This window comes from Ambystoma mexicanum, chromosome 9 (assembly GCF_040938575.1).
Source record: "Ambystoma mexicanum isolate Mex_15411 chromosome 9, UKY_AmexF1_1, whole genome shotgun sequence".
NCBI lineage: Eukaryota > Metazoa > Chordata > Amphibia > Caudata > Ambystomatidae > Ambystoma > Ambystoma mexicanum.
In genome coordinates, this window is record NC_090931.1 from 706,076,272 (window position 1) to 706,098,220 (window position 21,949).

General features: G+C 41.5%; 1 protein-coding gene across 2 annotated transcripts; it reads right to left on the reverse strand.

Moving 5' to 3' along the window:
* Nucleotides 1-2,033: 2,033 nt before the first annotated feature.
* Nucleotides 2,034-20,137, reverse strand: LOC138489693 (gamma-crystallin M2-like). Of its 2 annotated transcripts, XM_069617340.1 has the most exons (4): nucleotides 20,122-20,137; nucleotides 17,828-17,841; nucleotides 16,953-17,195; nucleotides 2,034-2,306 (listed from the first exon to the last, which is right to left on the reverse strand). In XM_069617340.1, the coding sequence occupies exons 2-4, from the start codon at nucleotides 17,834-17,836 to the stop codon at nucleotides 2,034-2,036; spliced, it is 525 nt and encodes a 174-aa protein (XP_069473441.1). In that variant the 5' UTR covers nucleotides 17,837-17,841; nucleotides 20,122-20,137. The 2 variants fall into 2 exon arrangements, with proteins under 2 accessions (XP_069473441.1, XP_069473440.1); XM_069617339.1 differs by lacking the exon at nucleotides 20,122-20,137 and having other exon boundaries at nucleotides 17,828-17,836.
* Nucleotides 20,138-21,949: the final 1,812 nt, after the last annotated feature.

The window sequence follows — 21,949 nt, forward strand, 5'->3', positions numbered from 1 at the left end:
CCCATGCTCCTTCTCCCCCTCCCCCCTCTCTCTTGCCAGTCTCCCTGGGTCCCATTCCCTTAACCACCTGTGAGACAAAAATCCTTGGGATCATCTTTAAATTCTCTATCTCTTTCTCTCCACACATCACAACCTTGCCAAGAAGTCCAACTTTCAGCTCTGCTTTCTCAAGGGCATTCTACCTTTCCCCACCTTCCCCAGAAGCTCAACGTTTCTAGAGCCCTGGTTCTCTCTAGGCTAGACTACTTCACCAGCCTCTTCCTCAATCTGCCTCTTTCCTCCCTTCGCCCCTCGCTCCTCCAACTAATCCAGAAAAGGACTGCAAGACGTATCCTTTGCCTTAAGCCTAGGCATCACATCTCTCCAGCCCTAAAATCTCTCCACTGGCTCCCGGTGACCTCAAGCATCATTCACAAGGCTCTCTGGGGTCGAATCGTCTAAAGTTCTGGAAACTTCTCAAGACTTTCCTTTTCTCCTCTTCTTTCACTCTCCCCTCCCATGCTAACTCTCCCTCTGCCACTGAGACTGGGGACTTGTCCATTCAGAGCCATAAAGGGGCCAGACCAACCCTCACCAGTCCCCCCTGCATTATTTGCCAGCACTTGCCCTCGGCATCCCTTTCCAGGACTAGCCCAACCTGGTCTCCCTGCCCACCGCACTCTTCCTTACTTTCCCTCCCTTTCCCCTGGCACTTGCAACCTTGGCCCACCCAGAATGTCCCTGCCCCCTTCCCTAGGGGCTCTACACTCCTGCACTTCTCCCTCTACCCGTACCCCCCTGCACTTACCACCTTCTCAAGCACTTGCACGGTAGGATTGTCACAAGGCCAATATAACCGTTTTTTGTTCTACGTTCATGATTCCCTTGTTCCACCCTCCATCTTGACTTGTGATGCCTGGAAATACTTGTGTATAGGCGCCATGCAAATGTACAATAAATAAATAAATCCATACTGTGAGAATTCTTCATGCAGAAATTCCTTTACATTTCAATTACACTTTAGTGTAGAGGAGAGTGCAAACACTCTGTTAGTACCTGGTATGTACTTAACACACTCTAATTATATATAATACTACAGAAATCATATTTTATTCTCATATCTGAAGTATTCAATACTGCTACTCAATGTTCTAGTATACTTCAAGGAGCTGTTATAAAATGCCTTTCTTATAAGGGGTGGGGGATTTATGAGCAACCATCTCATCTCAACCATCAGATCTCCTTATACACTTGGTTTGTGTAGTATGTTCACTAGCATCAGTAGTCTGCTGTTGCCCACCACCTTCTTCAGGGCATTACGCCAATCATGGTGGTCATATAACATTTTGTAAGACATCTGGCCTGGCTCATGGAGTGGCATTTGTGGTGAAGTCTGTGCTCTTGCTCCTGTAATCATTGATCACTCACTGAATTATATTGTGCCATTTGCCATAAATATAATACACTCTCTTCACTTCCTAAATCTCTGCATCCATATTTGGATCCAGCAATGTATTGTGAAGATTTGTGTTTCTGGGATATTTACTTACTTTTGACTTGTTTTAAGTTACACTTAAATATTGAAAGGGAAATTAACTGCCACCATTGTCACTGAACCTAAAACCAAGAGACAAACAATACAGAGGTGACAAAATGAAGTAATAGAATATTCTGAAGTAATTCAGCTGCTAGAATATACATTTTTGGTATGTGGCTCCAGTTTAACTTTCCTGTGTTGGAATGTGAATGCATCATAAAATTGATTCTGTTGCAGTTGTATAAAGATTTTACATTTAATGTTGTGAAAACAAAAGGACACTGGAAAGTGTCCACCGACTCCATAAAACCATCTTGTTTCAAACAATAACCATACTTACTTGCCTAACCCTCACTTAACGACCTACATAATCATTATTATATTATCAGTTAGTTGCTGCAATCTCTTATTTATACAAAGAGGCATATTGACAATTAAGAAGTCAAAAACACATCTTAGTGAGAAATGCTTTATTGATAAGCTCTTAATAAGTTACATTGGAATCATTTTGGGGACTTTAGATATAATCTACACGTCTGAAGGAGCCAATCCTGGGGCTCATGGCTCCCCAGTCGCTGTATCTCCTGTACTCGCTGGGTCTCAGGTAGTACTGACGTCCTCTGTAGTTGGGCTCCTCATAGAAGATCCAGTGCCCGTCCTGAACATTGCAGGAGTGGATGTCATTGAAGTGGAACCTGTCGTAAACATTGGGGCAGTCATCAGTGAAGTCCATCATCTGGCCCCCAAAGTCACCTCTCTCGTACAGCCTGATTCTGAAGGAGCCTCGATGCTATGATAGGAAACATAATAAGTAAATATAATTTAAAAGCTTTTTTTTCAGAAAAAACCAAGGACACCACTTGTGTTCAAATACATCATTTAGTTGTGTTCACCCAGTCCATTCATACAAGCAATTTAGGTAAAGACCAGAAGATCTGATATTTAAGGACCTTATTACTTAAAATGTTTCTTGGTCCAAATGTCTTTCTTGTGCCAGACACTGAGGGCTTTTTATTGATGATATTCTGGAAGAGGATTATATCACACTACATGTGCTGATACACTTAGCATGTTGTCACATTGCCAGCTGCAGGTAGTTCTCATTTGTGTATTGCCGAATTCTGTTTAAATGGTCTGCCAAACCCAACCGGCAGCTCATTTCCTATTAGAGGGAGTGCATCAACAGACCCTGTTCACACCAAGGACCCAAGAATGTTTGACCATCTTGGAGGTTGCCTAAAATGCCATTGTCCAATTTACCACACAAGAGCAAAATTGCAGAATCTGATGTCACTACCTTAGGGGTAGTCCCAAAACAGCTATCTCCATGCAGTGGACTTTGGTGATGGTCTGAGGAGTTTGAGAGGTGGGCCAATAACTTGATATAGCCGGCTTCAGGATGTGGACCCCTTAACAATAAATAACAACATAATCGTGAGCAGATCAGATTAGTCTTGTTTCTGTTCATATGTGCCCGGCTCTATGTTTATGTGCTGCGCCACACAGCTTCCTATGCATACCATCATGGGTATGCAACACATAAACCTCTTTTCTGCATGGTACTGCATCAGCTACAGCTATGATTTGATTGCACTGAATACATATTTTTAACAGGCACAGCTTTGACACTAATTTGTATAGTCCCTGATCATTTTCCTAGAAACCTTAAAGTATGCAATAGTTACCCGGAGAAGCCCGGCGCGGTGACAAGGGCGGTGAGCAGGACTGTTTTAGAGACTGTTTAGAGCTCTGGGAGAGCATGGAGTGATACCATCCATGAGAGAAGTACACCAGGGGACCGACGGCAGAACTCATAAGGTATCCTTCTAAGCGACAGCATGCTCTGATTATTAAGCAAAGACTGGGATTGCACTGTATTGGCGCCGTAGTGCCGTTCAAAGATCGAAGTGAGTCTTGATACATACTGCGCGTGCGAGCAAACTGGTTCTAGACTGTGGCTGGTATAGGACATAAACAAAGTTATCATTCAAAAACAATCTCAAGAGAACATGAAGCTGCGTAGTAAGGCCCTTCAAGATGACTGTAGTTGCCCAGAATGGGACGGGTCATATTTAGAGGAGATAGTACCACAAGATACACAATCTACACCATGTACAGCTGGCATCTCAGTAATGGCATCAAATATAACAGCAATAGCGCAGGTGCACACAGGGCGTCTGGACGCAAATAATGCAGTATCTGATACTGTACACCTCTGGAAGCATGGATTGGAATATACCACTACTACTAAAAAAATCCAAAACAAAATAGAAGAGCACTTTTGTGGGGAGAAGCAAACGAAAAGGGTGATTGATCTCCAACATGAGATCTGGGATATACCGAATCATGGAAAACATGAGTCCCTACCTAACTATGACTTTCTACAAAAAGTGGCTACACAAAAAGACACTACTGTTGCGAGTGTCACAGAGGACATTATTCTGGTGGAAGCCTGATGGATTATTGTCGGAAATTCTATCCCTCCTTAAGGCCCAAAAAATAGAACGAGATGGAGCCAAAGAAATTTATAAAGGAGAAGAGGTTGACAACAACTGTTTCGACGATACACCTCTTTCTGAATCTGTTTTAGAAGAATTCAGAAGATTGGCATACGTTGTGGAAGAAATAGAGGACGGATTAAGTGAGCCTCATGTAATTGAGCACGGCAATCCGCAACAAAATCAGAACATGCTTTCTCCAGAATGGACAGAAGCTGGAAACCAACTCTCAAAGGGAAGGAGGACAGCAAGGAAAAAAGAAGCCAGAAGGAAATGCACAACTGCATTTCCAATAGTTCTTAGAAAAAACCAAAAGAACAGCCAAATAAATAAACAAAAGGGGAAAATCTTGATTATCAATGAACAATTGCAAAACAAAGATAATGTAACTTTAATACAGAAAGACACACAAGATAAGGAACAGAGGGACTCAATTGACAAGAGAGGAAAAGGATAATAATGGAAGATAATGGTACAAGGAGAGAGGAGAAAAGCTGGCAAAAAGGTAACAAATCTAACCCAAAATCCGGCAGCATCGGATTACACAAAGAAAAACAGTGTTAGTGTGGGGCTTCAAACTGAATTGTTAAAGAACCAAATAGAAGATCATCCCATAAGCCATCCTGATTCAGTAGAAGAAGAAAGAGGGAAATCCTCTACAAAGAATTGTCCCCCAAGAAAGGGTCCTCCATGGGCACCAATATTCGTAAAGACCAGGGATTAAGTGCCTACTGAAAAAAAAGGTTGCCCCGGCAGTTGAACCAATTAGAAAAATTGCTCTGATCTTCTTGCAACGATCCTCACAAAGAAATGCAATCTCGCCTCTGCAGATTGTGAGCAAACACGAACAAGGCAAAACAAAGGTGCTAGGAGATGAATATAAAGAAGTAGCATAGACAAGTCCGCAAGGGCCTTGTCAAAGAGAAATTTCACAGCACCTGCTTCAGCCTATAGTGGACAATTCTGATGACCAGGATTATGCACTTTCAAAACTGTGGCTTAAGGCAACAAATAAAATCCCGCAATACACCTCACTTTGCAGGAGGGCAATTCTTGTTTACTTTAACAAGATTCCAAATCTTTTTCTCTTCGATACAGGAGACATGGAGTATGTTAATTTTCCGAGTAGAAGTAATCCAAAATTGGTAGAGATGGGATTTACATCATCAAAGGCATGGAAGGCAATAAAAAATAACAAAAAGGAGTTAGAAAAAATCCATCTGCAGGTCCTAGATAACTTACTGGAGGGAGAGGAAAATGAAAAAGAAATGGGGACTTGGAATGACAATGTACCAAATACAAGAATAATGGGAGCACCAAAACAGCACGCTTCCTCGAGCCCCAATGTGAACAATGGGGACACGAAAGTAAGTACGCTGGCCACACTTCCCGAAATCCTTACACAGGTACTCCAGAAGCTAGGCTTGGGTTCTCAGAACCTTTAGGCAAGATGAAATAAAAGTCACAAGCTGGAACACCTGTGGTCCAAATACATTTACAACAAATAAATTGAAAAGAACACTCTTCGGTAATACTGATATAATATTACTCCAGGAGACCTGGCATACACATCCAATACAAATAGAAGGATTTACAGTTTTCTCAATACCAGCATCACAGAAAGCCATGGGTCGGCCATCAGGTGGGCTACTGCTGGGAGTTAATAACTCACTAAGTAGAGATATTACACTATTACATATTGAAAAAGGTGGTATTCTCACATGTAAAGTGGGGATAGATACAAAAGGGGTACAGACACATCTCATTATAGTGAATGTGTACTGGAACCCATCCTGAATGCATCTCCAAAACTTCTAGCTGTTGCTATCTGTAGCAATGGAAAAGATAGCCCTACTTCATGGCGACGCCAATGTAATCTTAGGAGGCGACTTGAATGCCCAATGTATATGAGCACAGAATAGTGAAAACAAACCAAAATGGGCAAGTAAAAAAACAAAGACTGGAAGGCAATGGGTGGACTATCTTAACTCATGGGGACTCAGTATGTTAAATGGTTCGACCTTAGGTGAAAGGCCAGCAAAACCAACTTGGTCACGAGGTAACTCCTTCTCCACAATGGACTATTTTTTTGCCTCTGAAGTTATTCAAACAAAGGACACACACATTGAAATTATATGGGGAGAAGGGAGTGACTATGCTCGTATAAAAATCAATATACCAGACTTTGACAAAATATAATCCGATAAATATGCCCACGATTTGTCCCTGAGAAAAGGGAAAGCAACATTGGTAAAATACAAGAGAGAGGGGAAGAAACTCAATGATAAACTCACTAGCATTCCTTTAAGTGAACCAAAGGAAAACTGTAAACCTGAATGTTCTAAGAAATGTATTTGGACTGTACACCCACCAAGTGCAAGCAGAGCTTGGGAAATCAACATACATTTGATGAAAAAAAATGGATGTATAAAAGAGGTCTAAGAAGAGAAATCAGCAGATTGAAAAACGCAATGGGCTAACCTACCACGTCCTAAAAACAACGTTAAAACTGGGAGAACCTTCAATTCAACCTTTATAATGAAATATTGGAGAATCAAATGTTTCCTTCCTCCTGGAAACAAGATTTCATTATACCATTCTTTAAGGGGGAGATCAGTCGCAACCAGAGAACTATAGGCCAATCGCTCTCCTCGACATCGAAAGTTAAATCTTTATGAGAATAATTCTGACAGAGCTAGAGAGCTGGGCAAAGAAAACAAAGATAGTCTCCAAATTCCAAACAGGATTCAGAAAAGGTATGGCTACCACACTAAATGGCCTAACGCTGTCTCTCCTGGCAGAACAAGCACCATATTTTTATATTTCTACCTGTCAGACTTGGGGCCTTTTCTGCAATCATGGACAATGGCGAGCCCTAAACTAAATACAACCAAGGTTTATTGGCTTGTCTATGCAGAACGGCGGTAGGGTTGCAACACTTGTTGAATGGCCTAAGTGAATATACTAAAGTAAATGGTCTTCTAGTAAACCCTAAGAAATCAAAAATCCTAGTGCTGAAGCACCCAAAAAAGCGAGTAAACTACACAAGTAGGTTCCTGGAAGGTCAAGTGATTCTGAGAATAGAAGAGCTAGTGTATTTGGGGTATGTGGTACATGCTTCTCCATCATTTAATAAAATTGAAGAAGAAATAAGGCTAAAAGTCGAGAAAGCTGTACCACAGATGAAAAAGATTCTTTTGGAATTTTGCAAATTTTCCATTATACCGCTGGTAAAGTTCTATGTGGCTAAAATAATTCCTGTTATTCTATACGGCCTGGAGGCCAAACCAACACTATGGAAAATAGATTGGTAAAAGGTGGAAGGCCAGATATGGAAAAGGTTGTTAGGCTTGCCAAATTGTCTTTCCATGTCGGCCCTAAGATTGGAACTTGGGCTAAAATTGCTGGAGCAACAAGTAGTTTGGAGACTCCTCTCACTCTTTAGGCTGATAGTAGAACCACAAGAAAACTCATTATATGAGGACATAAAACGTCAGATGCTAACAGGCAAGTCAAAAATACTCGAACATCTGTAAGTAAAAGTGTGTAGAATCCTGACAGAGGCCGATTCATCGGCGGAAGTTCTGAAGGTTAATCCGTTGAAAGTAAAAAAGGAAACTGAAACGATGGATTGGATCAGAACAGGGTTAAAAATGAGGCACGTAAAACCTAAAAACAGCTTTCTAATAGTGGACAAAAAGCTAGAATAGCTTCCAAAATACCTACAAAAGCATCCAAATTGGGAATCACAAACTATATTTCTTAGGACACGATAAAATCTAATCCATACAGGAGAAATTTTAAAAATCATAGGACAAGAGCACAATGCCATTATCCTGTGTGATATTTGTGCAGAACCAACTAAGCAAAATATAAGTCATTTGCTCCTAGACTGCGAAGGGACTTGGGATACAAGATCACGCCATTTCTCTAAATTTGTGGATAGAGTTGAATGGCTGTCATCAGCCAATTTTGGAATTTGCTGATCTCAGGGCCCAACACAGCCCTAACCATAGCAGTAGGCCAGGTCTTAGCAAAAGTGTGACTACTATCAGTGGGAGATTGAGAAAATGTAGACACTAATCTGTAGCCGAATCAAAAGAACTGTGGGAGATCTGAGGACTGCCTGTCACCTATGATCACATTACCTTTGAATGATCAATTGGTCTAAAGCAGGGGTCTCCAACCTTTACGTTAGCTAGAGCTCCTTGTAGTGGAGGCCAACAATGGAGAGCTACTAGCGAGCGATATCGGGGTGGGGATATTTATAAACATCTGAATTTGTACCCATTATTTTTAGCCCCAATTATTTCCCCTCTATAAACAGATGGAATAACATATGCCTTCACAATTATATTAAGAACTTCAAAAACCTCTTTGTTGAATTAATATTTATTAGTAGCTGTCTCATAAAAAGATAGATATTTGTTGGACTACCACACAAATACCTTGTAATTTATGTGCCCCTTCCTTTGCGTTTTATGCAGGCTCTGTAAATGCTGGGCACACTGTTGTTTGCCAAATGTGCATTTCACACTTCCATAAAAAACAGAAGTAATTTCCAAATTGAAAAATGCTGCTTGCGTTCACTAGTTTTCTTTGAAATGTTTTTTTTGTCAGACACCACATATACTCTGTTATTTGTGTGCCCCTCTGTGTTTTAGCACAGGTTATATTTATAAAGAATTTATATGCTTGTCAAACTGGTCAATCACAAATACATGCTTCTGTTGTGCTGACAGCAGTTTTTAGGAAATTAAACTGTGTTTTCACGGGTGTCAACTTTTGATTTTCACTACAGGGGCAGAAATACCCCCACCTCTGCCCTGAATATAAGCAAGCAACCAGCCCAACCCATGCCCTGGCCAAATACATTTTATAGCACTTTTTTTTATAAGGTATTGCAAAAAGTCATACAATTAACAACCTGCAGATTTGAATATATAACATCTCAGCATCGGTGTGTCAACCTGCTGAGCTCCCTGGTAGGCTTCTACTGTACAGCATGTCTATGGATCGCTTAATGTACTAAAAGTGGGTGTACCTGTGTCATGGAAATGATTTAAAGTGGAAAAGTACAGTGTGGAGTTTGGAAAGAAGCCACATGAAAGAAATTGCACCATTTTATAAGTATTATTTTGAACATTTCCAGGCGAGCGGCAGTGCTACTGTGATATTTTCATTGCGTGGTCACAATGAACCTGATCCTGCCCCAGCCCCTCTGACATCTCTGGCAAAAGAGCATCTTGCTTAAGCAAGACAGTGTCATGGGGGCGCACAAGGCCATCAATGGTACCACAGGCGGCCTGCACAAGCAGAGCAATACTGACATCTGTCAGTGAATTTATAAGCAGCTGCAAGTGGCACAGCAGCCAAGCCCCCCCCCCTGTAAATGGGACGACCAGGGTTTGGATCCTGAACACGGAATATAGCTGCAAAACACAACATTAAATAATATAATTTAAGAAAGTGTTTATTTTTCGGTATCTCCAGCACGGGCGACTGAAGAGGCTCAGGCGAGCTACTTGTCGCCCGCGATCGACCATTTGGTGACCTCCGGTCTAAAGAGAGAATAGACAAGAGACAGCTGACTCAGTTACTACAGCTTGGCCTCTCTGCCTAGTTGTCTTTTTATTCTTTTGTATTTTTTCTTTTCTTTTTTAGGTTGTTTCTTTTTTTATTCCTGTCTGGTTATCCTTCGTTTATATCGATTTTGAGCTTTTCTTAAACAAAATCGAGTTTTCTTTAGCTCTTATGTAATACAAATGTAATTATTCTTTTATTTTGTATTTTAAATGTTGGAGAACTGATTTGTAAAGGTCAGATTTGACTAAAATATAAATAAATAAATAAATAGTCACCCGCATTGTGAAGCAATCCCCACAGACCCATTGTATATATATACTACAGTCCATTTATAACATGCATGTAAAATGTTGGAACTGGAATGACCCAACAACTATGTGAAGCTCAACACAATACTTCACAACTGTCAATCAGGCCTCAGGCCAGCCAAAGGAGCAGAGACCACACTCACCAACACCAAGAAACTGGGTGATGATGATGAAAAGAGACCCCGTCACAATGCCTTATATACTAGGCTCCACTTCAGCCCTGGTGCAAAAGTTCAGCAATGTTGGCATCATCTTTAATTCATATTTGAACTCCACCAGAAGAAAGAAAGCAGAAGCACCTATTCCCAGCTATCCATGATCTGAAAATTCTTCCCAATCCTACAAACATATCACCAGTTCGAACTGAGTCATGCTTCAATATACTACTGCTACGTCACAACAAACAATATGTTAAGCTTTACCGAGTACTTCATAGCTGTCTAACAGACAGGCCATCCAAAGGAGCAGAGACCACACTCGCCAACACCATGAAGACACATATCAGCTCCTTTGATGAAGAACATCAACCAGTTCAATTGCATAACAATGTTTCTTCAGGCAGCAGTATTGTACAATGTAATATTGAGATTAAACCTTTGGGTGAATACATAGAAATATCAGGTATTGTGGTGGATTGACAGCTATCAAGTAATCAAGGGAGCAACCAAGCCCTATCAGAAACATGTGTCTCCTTGCTCAGGTGACTGAATCACATTAAGGGAAATTCAGAACCAAAAGAGAAAATGTTGTCAAAGAGACAGAGGAACAGCCACAGATAAAGTGCTATGATAAAATTATTATTAGATGAAGGGAAATTGTCTGTACCGCTACTGATCCAAAACAGGGTTGTTGAAATTGTGCAGCGATGAAGAAAAGAGCTCCCTTCATAAGGCCATATATACTGATTCCAACCCCAGCTCTGTTGCAAATGTTTAAGAACATTGGCATATTCTTTGATTTATATCTGACCTACACCCCATAAAGAAAATAAAGAAGGCAAAACCACCTATTGCCAGCTATCAATGCTCTAAAAACTCCCCCACTCCTAAAAACATACCAACAGTTGAAACTGAGTCATGCCTGCCTAGACTACTGCTACCTCATATAGAAGAGGGTATGAGCATGCTAAATTTGCGTTAAAGATACTAATCTTGCTCCTGGAGCTCAGGATTAATATTAATCCAAAGTAACCTGCACTATGCATAAAATGCTCTGGAACAAGTGGCGGGGATATCCTCAGAACCTCACTCCTCACTACCCAAGCAAATTTAAGTGACAAAGCATAGGCCCAGTCTCTTCAAGATCATGGCCTCAGGATCTTGAATTCCCCTGAGCATCTTAAATCCTTGACAGTTTTCTTAAAAGTTGAAATATTCAAGCTTGACTGCAAGTGCTAATACTGGATTTCTATGCACTGACATAGGAATTCCAGAATGGGGCCGCTCATCCATTGTTTGATCCAGACATGATTCGAAATTACATCTCTCCATCGTAGTAATTTCACAACACCTGTAATACATCTATGCTGAACAAACACTGCAACCATCTGGCCCCCTAGCCTATGCACGGTGTTCCTTGATTGTTTGCTTGTCAGGGTAAAAGCGTCCTAAAGAGTTTAAAAAGTGATATTAGTATGAAGATATTGTCAGAAATGGAAATGGCCTTGCAAGAGATTGTGCCGCTAATTGAATTTTAAAACATGTTAACTATGGACAAACAAAAACCTTTGTGGGTCAGCACCACACTATAAGAACACTTACGAATGCTGAGGTTTATTGAATTAGATATCAATGTAAAGTTGACAAAAGTCCCATAGGAAGTAGTGACTACATTTAAATTATCTTTGGCCAGATATGATGGACAAAACAAGTAATTCTAGTAGCAAGCAATATAGGTTTCAAAACCGATGTATTTGTGGTGATTGACAGTTTTTTTAATTGCATTTTTCCTGGCTTAAATCAATGTTAACACCAATCACTTTTATTTCATACTTTCCTGAATCTCATCTTTTACCTCCTGCTAATGCAATTGAATGTGTCAAGAAAGTTGATCCACAAGGGGAATTATTATTATTTTTTTATTTTTTTATTGTGTTTGGTTGAAACAACCTTTTACAAAACGATTCACGACTGAATGATTCCTTTAAACAGACAAACGAGAAACAATTCACAAAGGGAAATAAAAGACAAGCAACATATTACCATCTACAAACACATTACAAAATACACATAATTAACACATAGAAAACCCACTCATTGTAAACCACTATATAAAAATTAAACAGCAATGAAACTAAAAATGGAAAAGATCTTTCTTATAAAAATTTCCGATTCAACCCAAACACTATTATGATCACTGTAGCATTCCTATGGCTTTACAAGCAGCATTCTACAATAATTTCAAACTTTTTGAAGAACCAGCGGAAAGAGGTGAGATCAATGTAGAATTTGGACATAATGAGAGAATGGTTAGTAAACAATATTGAAGCAAGCTAGCACCTGCACAACTGCGACTGTGAAAGGATTGTAAACACCAGCAATTGAACGGTCCCAAAACATTTCTGGTACTAAATTGGCACTCTTAAAGCCAAATCTGACAAAAAGACGAGATCTGGCTTCTCCAGTTCCTTGACAATCCATTAGGAGATGTTTCAAGGTTTGAGCTGTTGGATTCGAGCATCCATCACAAAGCTTTGCAGCCTGATCCCCTTGGCCTATTTGTGCTAAGATTTCGCCAGTTCTTGCTGTGTTTAATCGAATTCTGAGAAAATTGTTCCTTATTTTCCAGTCCAGAAATTTGCCCAGATAACTCGGTCAGAACCCCAGAATCATTTCTTCTACTATGAATTGGTTGGATCTTGCTTTCACCTTCATCAAGTCTGTTGTTATGATCCAATCCAATTCTACCAACTTTTTGTTCGCCTTACAGGGATTATGTAGCAAAGTGTCCAAATCTGTATTTGCCTTTAATAATTCAGCCTGAACCCAAGTTTCCAATTTTCTCAGACTCTCTGAACCTCCCCTCTCACAATGCTCTCTGATATCCCCAGATAAAGAGTTTTCCTGTGCGACAGAGATGAGCCTGAAAAGAGACATTGATTTCCATTCTGCGATAGTTTTCAAGAAGCTTAACCCAAGTTCGAATCTGAGGAGACCCATGGAGACACTCATTGGAAGATTGAGCACTTTCTTCTACACCATACCCTCCCCTTTCTGCCAATCTGTACACCACAGAAGGGGTTTGGTTTCGAGCCCATAAAGTATGACTGGTATAACCTTTGCTTTGTAGAAGCAAAGCAGTGGAATAATAGAGAATTTACAATATTTTACAAAAAATTGTTTTCATCTGGACCACTAGTGGCAACATTTTATTTTGCAAATCCTTTTCCACCTTACAATTAGCAGGAGAGGCATACATTTTTAAGCCCATGTATACCAATTCTTCTACTCTCTCAATGTTATGTCCTCCTATCTCCCATTGACTGTAAGGTAGTTTTCTAGATCTTTGTCTGAACACCAAAATCTTTGATTTATTTGTATTAAGGGAGAGACCATTCTCTCTAGCGTAACTATCCAGTCCATTCAAAAATCTCTGGAGTCCCACAGGCAAACAATCCAGAAGGACCACGTCATCTGCGTAGGCCAGCCAGTGAACCCTTGATCTTCCAATCACTGGACTGGCCAACGCACTTGGCTTCAAACAGTCCCCCGCGTCTGCCAAATATAAATTGAAAAACAGCAGGGTACCCAGGCAGCCCTGCCTAACCCCCTTTTCCACTTTGATGGGCTCAGATAAATTACCTTCCTCATCGAGTTGTATTCTTATAGTATTTTCTTTATGGAATTCGATCAGCATGGCAAGAAGCCCTTCAGGGATGCCCCAAGCTCTTAGCTTTGTCCACAATTTGCCCCTGTCCACCTTATCAAAAGCTCTGGAAAAATCCACCCAGGCCCCATACAACGAGTTTCCTCTACACTTGCCCATTTTCTCTGATATTACATTGAGTGCAACCCTATGTAGAGCTGTTGAGAGGCCCTTACGAAAGCCAGTCTGGAACTTAGAGAGGATTTTGTTATCTTTTACCCATTTCTCAAACTCACCCAAGAGGATCTTCATAAAAAGTTTCCCCTCAATATCTAAAAGGGCGATTGGACGATAAATGAGTGGTGACAAGCGGCCCCCCCCTTTAAAGAGTGGTATTATTATAGCTGATTTCCAGGTGGAAGGAAACACTTTCTTGAGCAGAATTTCCCCAAATAACCAGACTAACAGTTTGGCCCATGTGGTTGGATTCTCTTTTAACAGTGAATAAGTGACCCATTGGGGCTGGCTGCCTTGGAGGACGAGCTCTTCTTAATCATTTCCTCCATACTCGTTGTGTCTAACAGTAGATCCCATTTAACACTCTGCAAATCTGCAGAGATCAAATTTTTACAAGAGCCAAAGGTGAGAGATAGTCCACCCAGATCTTTTCCCGGGACCAAATTACAAAGAGAGCTTTTCGAACACCCTTCCAATGCATTTACCACCTTCCAGAAATGACCCGACTCCCTGTTTGTCACCAACTTTAACATATGTTCACTGTCATACTGGAGACGCAATGCCTTCCTTCCTTCCGACCAGTGTTTGTATGACTGGCGTAGTGCTTCAGATTTTTTTTCCTTTTCATTCGAACCCAGATTCAACTTTTTTAAACTCCTTAATTCTTGTTTCAAGCGTTTTTTCTTCAGCATTGTGGCTTCGTCAAACGCGTGGCGATGCACTTGCCTTTTCCCGCCTCCTCCCACACTCGGTGGGCAGGTGGACCAGATGAATTTAGTAAAGCTAACCGGGGTACAATTATGCCTTAGTATAAAGTCAGGAGTTTCACTAAGGCACTTATTCAACCTCTCCCCGTCTTATATTTTTGGAGGCTAATTCTCCCTTTCCTACTCTCAACCTGCTGACCATGCCTATATTTCTCTTCAAAGTCAATCTCTGCAAACGTCAGGGTCAGCCTACAATGGTCACTGCCCCCCTTTTATCTACAATCATTAAAACATTCTGGGCGAAAAGGTCAAAGGACAAAAATAAATAATCTATAATTGAACTGATTTTCCCCTGTGATCTTGTCGAATTGGCAGGGATGTCCCCCGAAATAGAGCCATTCCCTGTTTTCAGACCCCAGCCTTCTAAGAACTCAACTCAAGATCTATCGCTCCCTGAGGGTTTCTTTCCTTGTTGGACCTCCCCCTCCTTTGATGGGAATTTGGATTGTAAGTAGAGCTCTAAATGAGTGTTTGGTGAGTCACTCCTCGTGCTGTATATCTCACAGTCATATTTTGCTTTTCTTGTCTCTTACATAGGTGTATTTTTGATTTCCATTCTTGTTACCAGCAGCTAAAATGAAACCGCACTAAGAAAAACTGTTCTATTCTCTGTCAGAAAGAGCTTATTATTTGGAGTACTTAGTGGTTCGGGAAGGAAACTCCTCTTTCATTGAAAGGAGCTCAGTTCACTCTGTGGGGCATTTATTGCCCCCATGAAAATGTGTAAATAGAGCTGGAAGCTTTTTCTAATGTAGGCATTTGGGAGTTCAGTTCAAAAGATTTAGTGAACAACAATGTTTTCAATGATCATACATAGAATTCTGGCATTTACAGCGTCCTCTTGGCAGTCTGGGATTTCTAGTTCTTTTGTGTAGAGGAGGACAGCCCTATCAGTTGACTTATTTTTAGGATAGTGTTTTAGAGTCTACGGGGCTGCTGAGAGAATCATAATGATCGGAAATAAACAAAGATTTGGATTAACCCATTGCTAGAACCAAAACGTGGGTGGGACCAGAATGATATGCACATGTTTATTTCTCCTCTGTGAAAGGTACAGTGATCTAAAACGTGGTTGTAGAGCCTCCTGTGTGGGCACCTTCCCAGAGAACAGGTTATTTGCCCGTGTTGGTTCTCGGAGGGTCTCCCACACCCTTTTTTTTAGAAAAAGCTGTAATATTTTGTATTGATACAAAAGGTGGATTGAGAACTTCAAACTATGTCTTGATCGTTTCATTGATTAATAGATAAATTGGTGGGTGTGACTGGCAAGCTCTGAGATTAGTGGTACACTTGTTTCTTGCACTGTACCTATCATTAGCACTAAAACCAGCCATTTCAGCCAGACAGAGTCTTAAAATGGCAAATGCCAGATCCCCTAAGAAGGGCTCAATAGCAGGTTAGTAGGCCACAAGAATTCGGTGGAGAATGCATATGAACAAATAGATTTAGCTTTCAAATGCATATCTTTAGGATGGTGGTGCTGCTATGGAGCAAAGCATTATTACCAAATACTGGATTTTAAAGAGATATCTATCAGCTTTTTATCCAGATGAAACTATATTTTAACAATAAAAACATACTTTAGGGAACTTTTAGAGCGGGTGAATCCTATTGGGACATCTAAATAACTTCTTCATATTAGAGTTCAGTGCGGGCATTGTAGAGCATTGTAGTCTGCCTACTACTTTTTCTGTGCACTATCAGGGTGCCCAGTAGATGTATGAGGTCACACTTACCAAGGGGAATACACAGGGGAGAAGAATACAATCCCTTCTTCCACTTCACCTAAATCCCCCTGTTATCTAATTCTCTAGATGCATGGTTTAGAAAAATTGCATTTTAAGGTCCCACCCATGCGAGTCATGTCTTTTAGGCATTGGGATCCTGTCTGATTCTAACTTAACTAATGTACATCTATGGGCGGAGCGTCAGAGGCAGGCGGGGCTGGATCTAGGTAGCATTCCTCTACATGCTGATAAAAATCATGAATTCAGCAAATTATATGTTATAAAAATGAAATATGGCAAACTACCTCCGCATGTTTAAGTTCTTTTTTGCCAATTACAAGTTCCCTTCTGGCTCTCTGCAAAGCTTATCAGCTTGCTATTTCTACACAGAAAACGATCAATAAAATGTGTGCAATGACAAATACTCGCAGCTATCTTATGGGGGTGGATTAAGTGCAAAATGCAAGCATCTGTTAGGAATCACTGGCAGCTATTTTTTGCTTACTTACCTCTGGGATCATGCGGCAGGACCGGATGGAGTCGTTGTAACCCATCCACCGCTGGTAATCGGGGTACTCCCCCCTCCTCAGGTAATACTGGTGGCCCATGTAGTTGGGGTGCTCATAGAGCATCCAGCAGCCATTGTGCACTCGGAGGGAGTTGCAGCGACTGAAGTAGGGGTTCAGGTCGGCACAGTCAGAGCTGCAGTCATAAGAGCGGCCGCCGAAATTCCGGTCCTCGTAGAAGGTGATCTATAAAGAATATTTAGGATAGAAAAAATATTTAGATTTCTTGCTTTACATTTAGTCCTGTTTTCTTAATCATGGTAGAAACAGTTACATGCAACAGATAGCGAAGTCTTAATCATATAGAAAGATTGTTGTTTTCTGAATCTGATTTTCTTTTATGTGTTTTAAAGTTTTAATTGAAATTATACATAACACATCCAGTTTAGCATTTTAAATATTACTGATCTGAGTTTTCTTTATTGAAATATTGTAAATACAATTGAGCAGCTTTAGTACAACACATTATAAGTTCATGTGAGCACATCTTTGCTGAGAGAACAGCATGTTTGCTGCATGCAATGTATTCAATTGTGTGCATTCAAGTTAAGCGCTCCATGCATAAAATCAGGAAAAGCGCTCTTTACCATCATGCTCAAGCTGCGCTCATTTAGCCCAACATTTAAGGGAGTTATGAACACTTAGTGGGGTAATTACCTGGCCGGTTCACATTCTGACGGCCTCCCCATGAATTTCACCAACGAATCAACCTGTAGCTATTCAAATTTACTTATGATATCTAATCAAATCAGTTTATTAAATATAATAAAATTCGGCTGTTATTATGCAGATAAATAGGATAACAGTAGTGCTCTTACCTTTCCCATGTTGGCTGGTGGTAGTGGTTCCTCACTGCTCGCAGACCCTGCCCTTATATACCCCCGCTCACACCAGAACTGCACACTCAGCAGGCTCAGCTGCTCTGTCCATGAAAGAATATGTGCGACTCCATCCATTCTTCATTGTGATGGGTCCCGCCCTTTCTTTGTGCCCAGGTTGCTTTTGCTTTTGCTTATATGGGAAAAGGTGAAGGGTCACTACATTGTTAGTAAAAATCAACAAAACAGCACTGGGCCTGTTTTCTTTAAAACTTTATGAAACATCAGTCGAAAAGCATTATTTTGGCTGCTGACTGAAGCGTTAGCACAAGGCACCAGGGAACAAGGTCAGACATGGGCCCAAATGAACATTTGTTTACAGATTTGTAATGGAGCCTTGGCAATTGTATTTAATCTATCTGGCATTCCAGTCATCACTTTCTTCAATTATGCTGTAACAGCATAAGAAAATATCATAGCTCACATTTACCTGTTGGATTATTTAGGAAAATACTAGAAGACTGTTTAAATTAGAAATATGAATAAAACATATGCGAGCACTAATGACATTTGAACTTTGGTATATTACATCAGTATTTCGAACATGGCTTGCCTGCATAATGACGCATACCTATATGTACAATCATACACACTAGTGGCGCTGGAACTTCTCAAAATGTAACCAAAGAGAAAATGAAACTTTTCTGAGTATTCCCATGGGGTTTCTTGAAGGTTGAACCCCACTGCGTGGATGGAAGCCCTCCATCCAATTGCAAAGCCTGAAACTTGAGAGGGGATTTCAACCAGGCAATCAGAGGTCTTCAGCCATTCCAAAAACATTCCAAAAACATTCTCCCATTACTTTCTCCAATGCACTTACTCTATCAGAATTGTCCCTGGACCTAGAATGATAGCAACCTTGTCTGTCTCCTCCTCCCTTCCTTCCCCCTCTTACTTGTCCCCCCTCCAGCACTATCTGAAATCTCATCAGGCCTAGTATGATAGTCGCTTATTTTGTTCCTCCCCTCCCTTTCTGCACCCCTCTCACTCACCTTTTGTTTTCTCCGGCTCTACCAGAAATGCCATCAGGGCTATTATGGTAGTCGCCTGTGTGTTTCCATTTCCTTCCCACTCTCCCACTCCCTTTCTTATCGATGTCTTTGCTCTTGCACTATCGGAAATGTCATCAGTCCGAGTACGATAGTTCATTTCACATCCTTACTGTTCATGGCCTGTAAGAATGTAATTGTATTTTCCTTTGTTCCCCCCCTTGCCTTGAACGCGCTTTGAAACACATTGTGTATAGGTGCTATATAAATAAACTATCATATCATATCATATCAAAATTGGGGACTAACACTGCCCTACCAACACTTGTAATCCTGTGTGTAAGCCCACACATTTTTCCTGTGCTCAGTCACCTTCCCTACTGTTTTTGTGTTTAGAGTACACGTTCCCATTTTGTGAGTCTCGTGAGAATCCCTTTGTCTTTTTCACTACGTTTGCGAGTTGGAACCTTAGGTAAGCTGCCCTTTTATTTGGAGGGAGTGCTGGGGAGAGAATATGAGGATCTGGACACCTCTCCCATGTCAGACGTTGAGGGAATCAGCCGACAGGGAGTGATAAAGCCCCATGAGGAGGGGCAGTAGGCGGCTGAATTGAAGTATGAGGTCATGGAGACAGTGGTTGAGATGGAGAGATACTGTTTTAGGAGACAGAGGTAGTTTTGAGTAGAGGGACATGGAGCATGAGGCGGGGATAAAAGAGCCCAAGGAGGGGAGATACAGAATGAGGACAATGAAATGTAGCAGAAAGAGAAGGATGTGGCTACCAAACTAGAGGAGGAAGTAGTATAGGCAAAGCCATTCAAGTAGTACCAGCAGAAGGTAGACTAATACCATGAACTTGGATTTGGCGGCAGTGGGTAATACTGTAAGCTCAGCGGGGAGAGGTAGCCACATAGGTGTAGGGGGTGAGCGGCAGAGGAGAGAGGAGGTGGTGTTGTGACAGGAGTCCAAAGAGAACCAAGTGGAGGAGTGAGGAATGGTCCCGCAGAAAATGTCCCAGAAGGGGGAGACTGGGGCCACTCACCATTGCCTGTACATGTGGAAGGATATGCTAGCCTCAGCCTTTCCTCAAGAGGGTCAGGTCATGTCAAAAGGAATGCTCACGCAAGACAACACTGCCCATCTGGTAATGGGTCACAGACTTCTTCAGCTTGTTAGAAGGTGTTACTGTCAGAGGGAGGCAGGTAGTGTAGATGCATCCTCTGCCAGAAGACATTTCATTGAGGCAAGTCAAGTTAGAGTGCCTTTGGCAACTCCTCAAAGTGCAAGCACTGTAGGCTGGGTCAGAATAATGTGTTCAAGGAGAGCATCTCACGTGCAACAGATGTTGCATAGTGCAACACCCACCGGCGGCAGTGTTGGTGCAGATGACACGACAGCTCACCTCTGGTCATGCTCTTGCAAGCAAAACAAAAGCCCCCCAACTCTGGGTCAGCCACATTTCTCCCCCACCAAACAATTATGGCCCACTGCTGCCTGGCACAGTTGCCCCATCACCTAGCAGTATACTTTATCGCCACTAGCTTTGCAGCCTCCTGTTGGTGGTGGTAGAAATCAGGGTGTGACGCAATTTGGACAGAATTGGCGAGACAGAATGAGGAATGCAGGCACATATTGCATGCATTGCATGTCATCTGTCTGAGGTAGTTGATGAGATAGTGGAGGTTGCCATGGAAAAGCTCATGCTCCTGCTGATCCCTACATTTTTCTAGATGACTGGGCAAGAGAGGAACTAAAAGCGGGGACATGTGAAATAGGAGAGTGGCAAAAAAGGCCATAGTGGCTCTGATGGCTGTTAGAGCCAAATAAATGCATAACCTCCAGTCTTTGAGCATGGTTGTAGTACTCGAAGAGTGGCTGCTTTGGCGAAGCCAAATACATTTAAAAAAGGGGAAACTTAATTCTGAAGCCGTCATGCACCCAAATGTTCTACATCTAGAAATCTGTTGTGTGGTCTTCCAAACAATGGGCCTGGTGATGCTACCCGCCACAATCTTCAGTGATAAAATTGTCCTTCTAGTTAATAAATGAAATCTCTCTGATGTGTGAGGTGTCTCCTGTGGTCTGGGACAATAGCCCCAGAAGTGCTACAACATTTTCACACTGCAAACTAGCTGGCGGGAAGCTCAGGCTTTCCATAGCTAATGAAACATGTACAGTTGGCCACACTGGCTGCTTGCCAAGCCACTACTGCTGTGGATTTTTATCACTACCAGATTGGAATGTGTTGAGAACCCAGGCATCAATCTTCTGGTCTGCAGTAGGCCCACTTAATTCTCCTGGAAACCCAGATGCACATTGCCAGCCAGACGGTGGGAGACATCAGTCCCACGCCCTTACATGTTTTTACTTTCTGAAAACGTATCAAGAGTTGTGAAGGACAACTATGCACTGTCAAATTAGGCTATTTGCAGTGGTGGCATTCCACACTAGGGTGTTGATCTGACCTTTGGCTTTCATATTTTGTTCAAACATGTTTTGTGACCATCTCTTTGCATCCTTACAAATGTCTAGTAGGGCAGTCATCCAAATGTGCCCATATCCTGCAGGTGAGGAGGGGTTGGCTGTCTTGTCCCCCTTTCCTTTTGACAAGTAAGGGAATGATGCCACCTAGTTTAGCCGACAGGGAAGAGTTGCCCAAATTGTTTCCCAGTTTCACTGGCAACTCCCCTTTCTTGCATATAAGGAAGGTGAAAATATAAGCTTGATTTATTTTTAGAGATAAACCAACTCCACACTCTTAGAGAAGGCTTAGATGGGCCATTACCGCTTCTCCTTCTTGGGGTCCCCTTTGTGTAGTTTGCGGTGGATGTTGGGTGGGTGCTGTTCACTGTGATGTTGTTTTGAATAATTGCAAAGTTGCTCTACAACTAGCATGAGTTTTCTAGAACATCCTTTGAAAATATTGTACACTGGCACACCGAGAGTGTCTTAGGTTTGCTTCCTGTGTACAGTGCTTGAATTTGAAAATTATATATCTCTTGTCTGCACTCTCCTCTTCTCTCTCTTGTTCTTGTTAGCTATCGCTGGAATCATCAAAAAAGAGGTGTATTAG

Excerpts from the sequence above, each read along its gene's own strand:
- LOC138489693 (XM_069617340.1), bottom strand. Across the intron at positions 2,307-16,952 it reads CCTGCCGCATGATCCCAGAG|CATCGAGGCTCCTTCAGAAT; the intron begins GTAAGTAAGCAA and ends TTCCTATCATAG.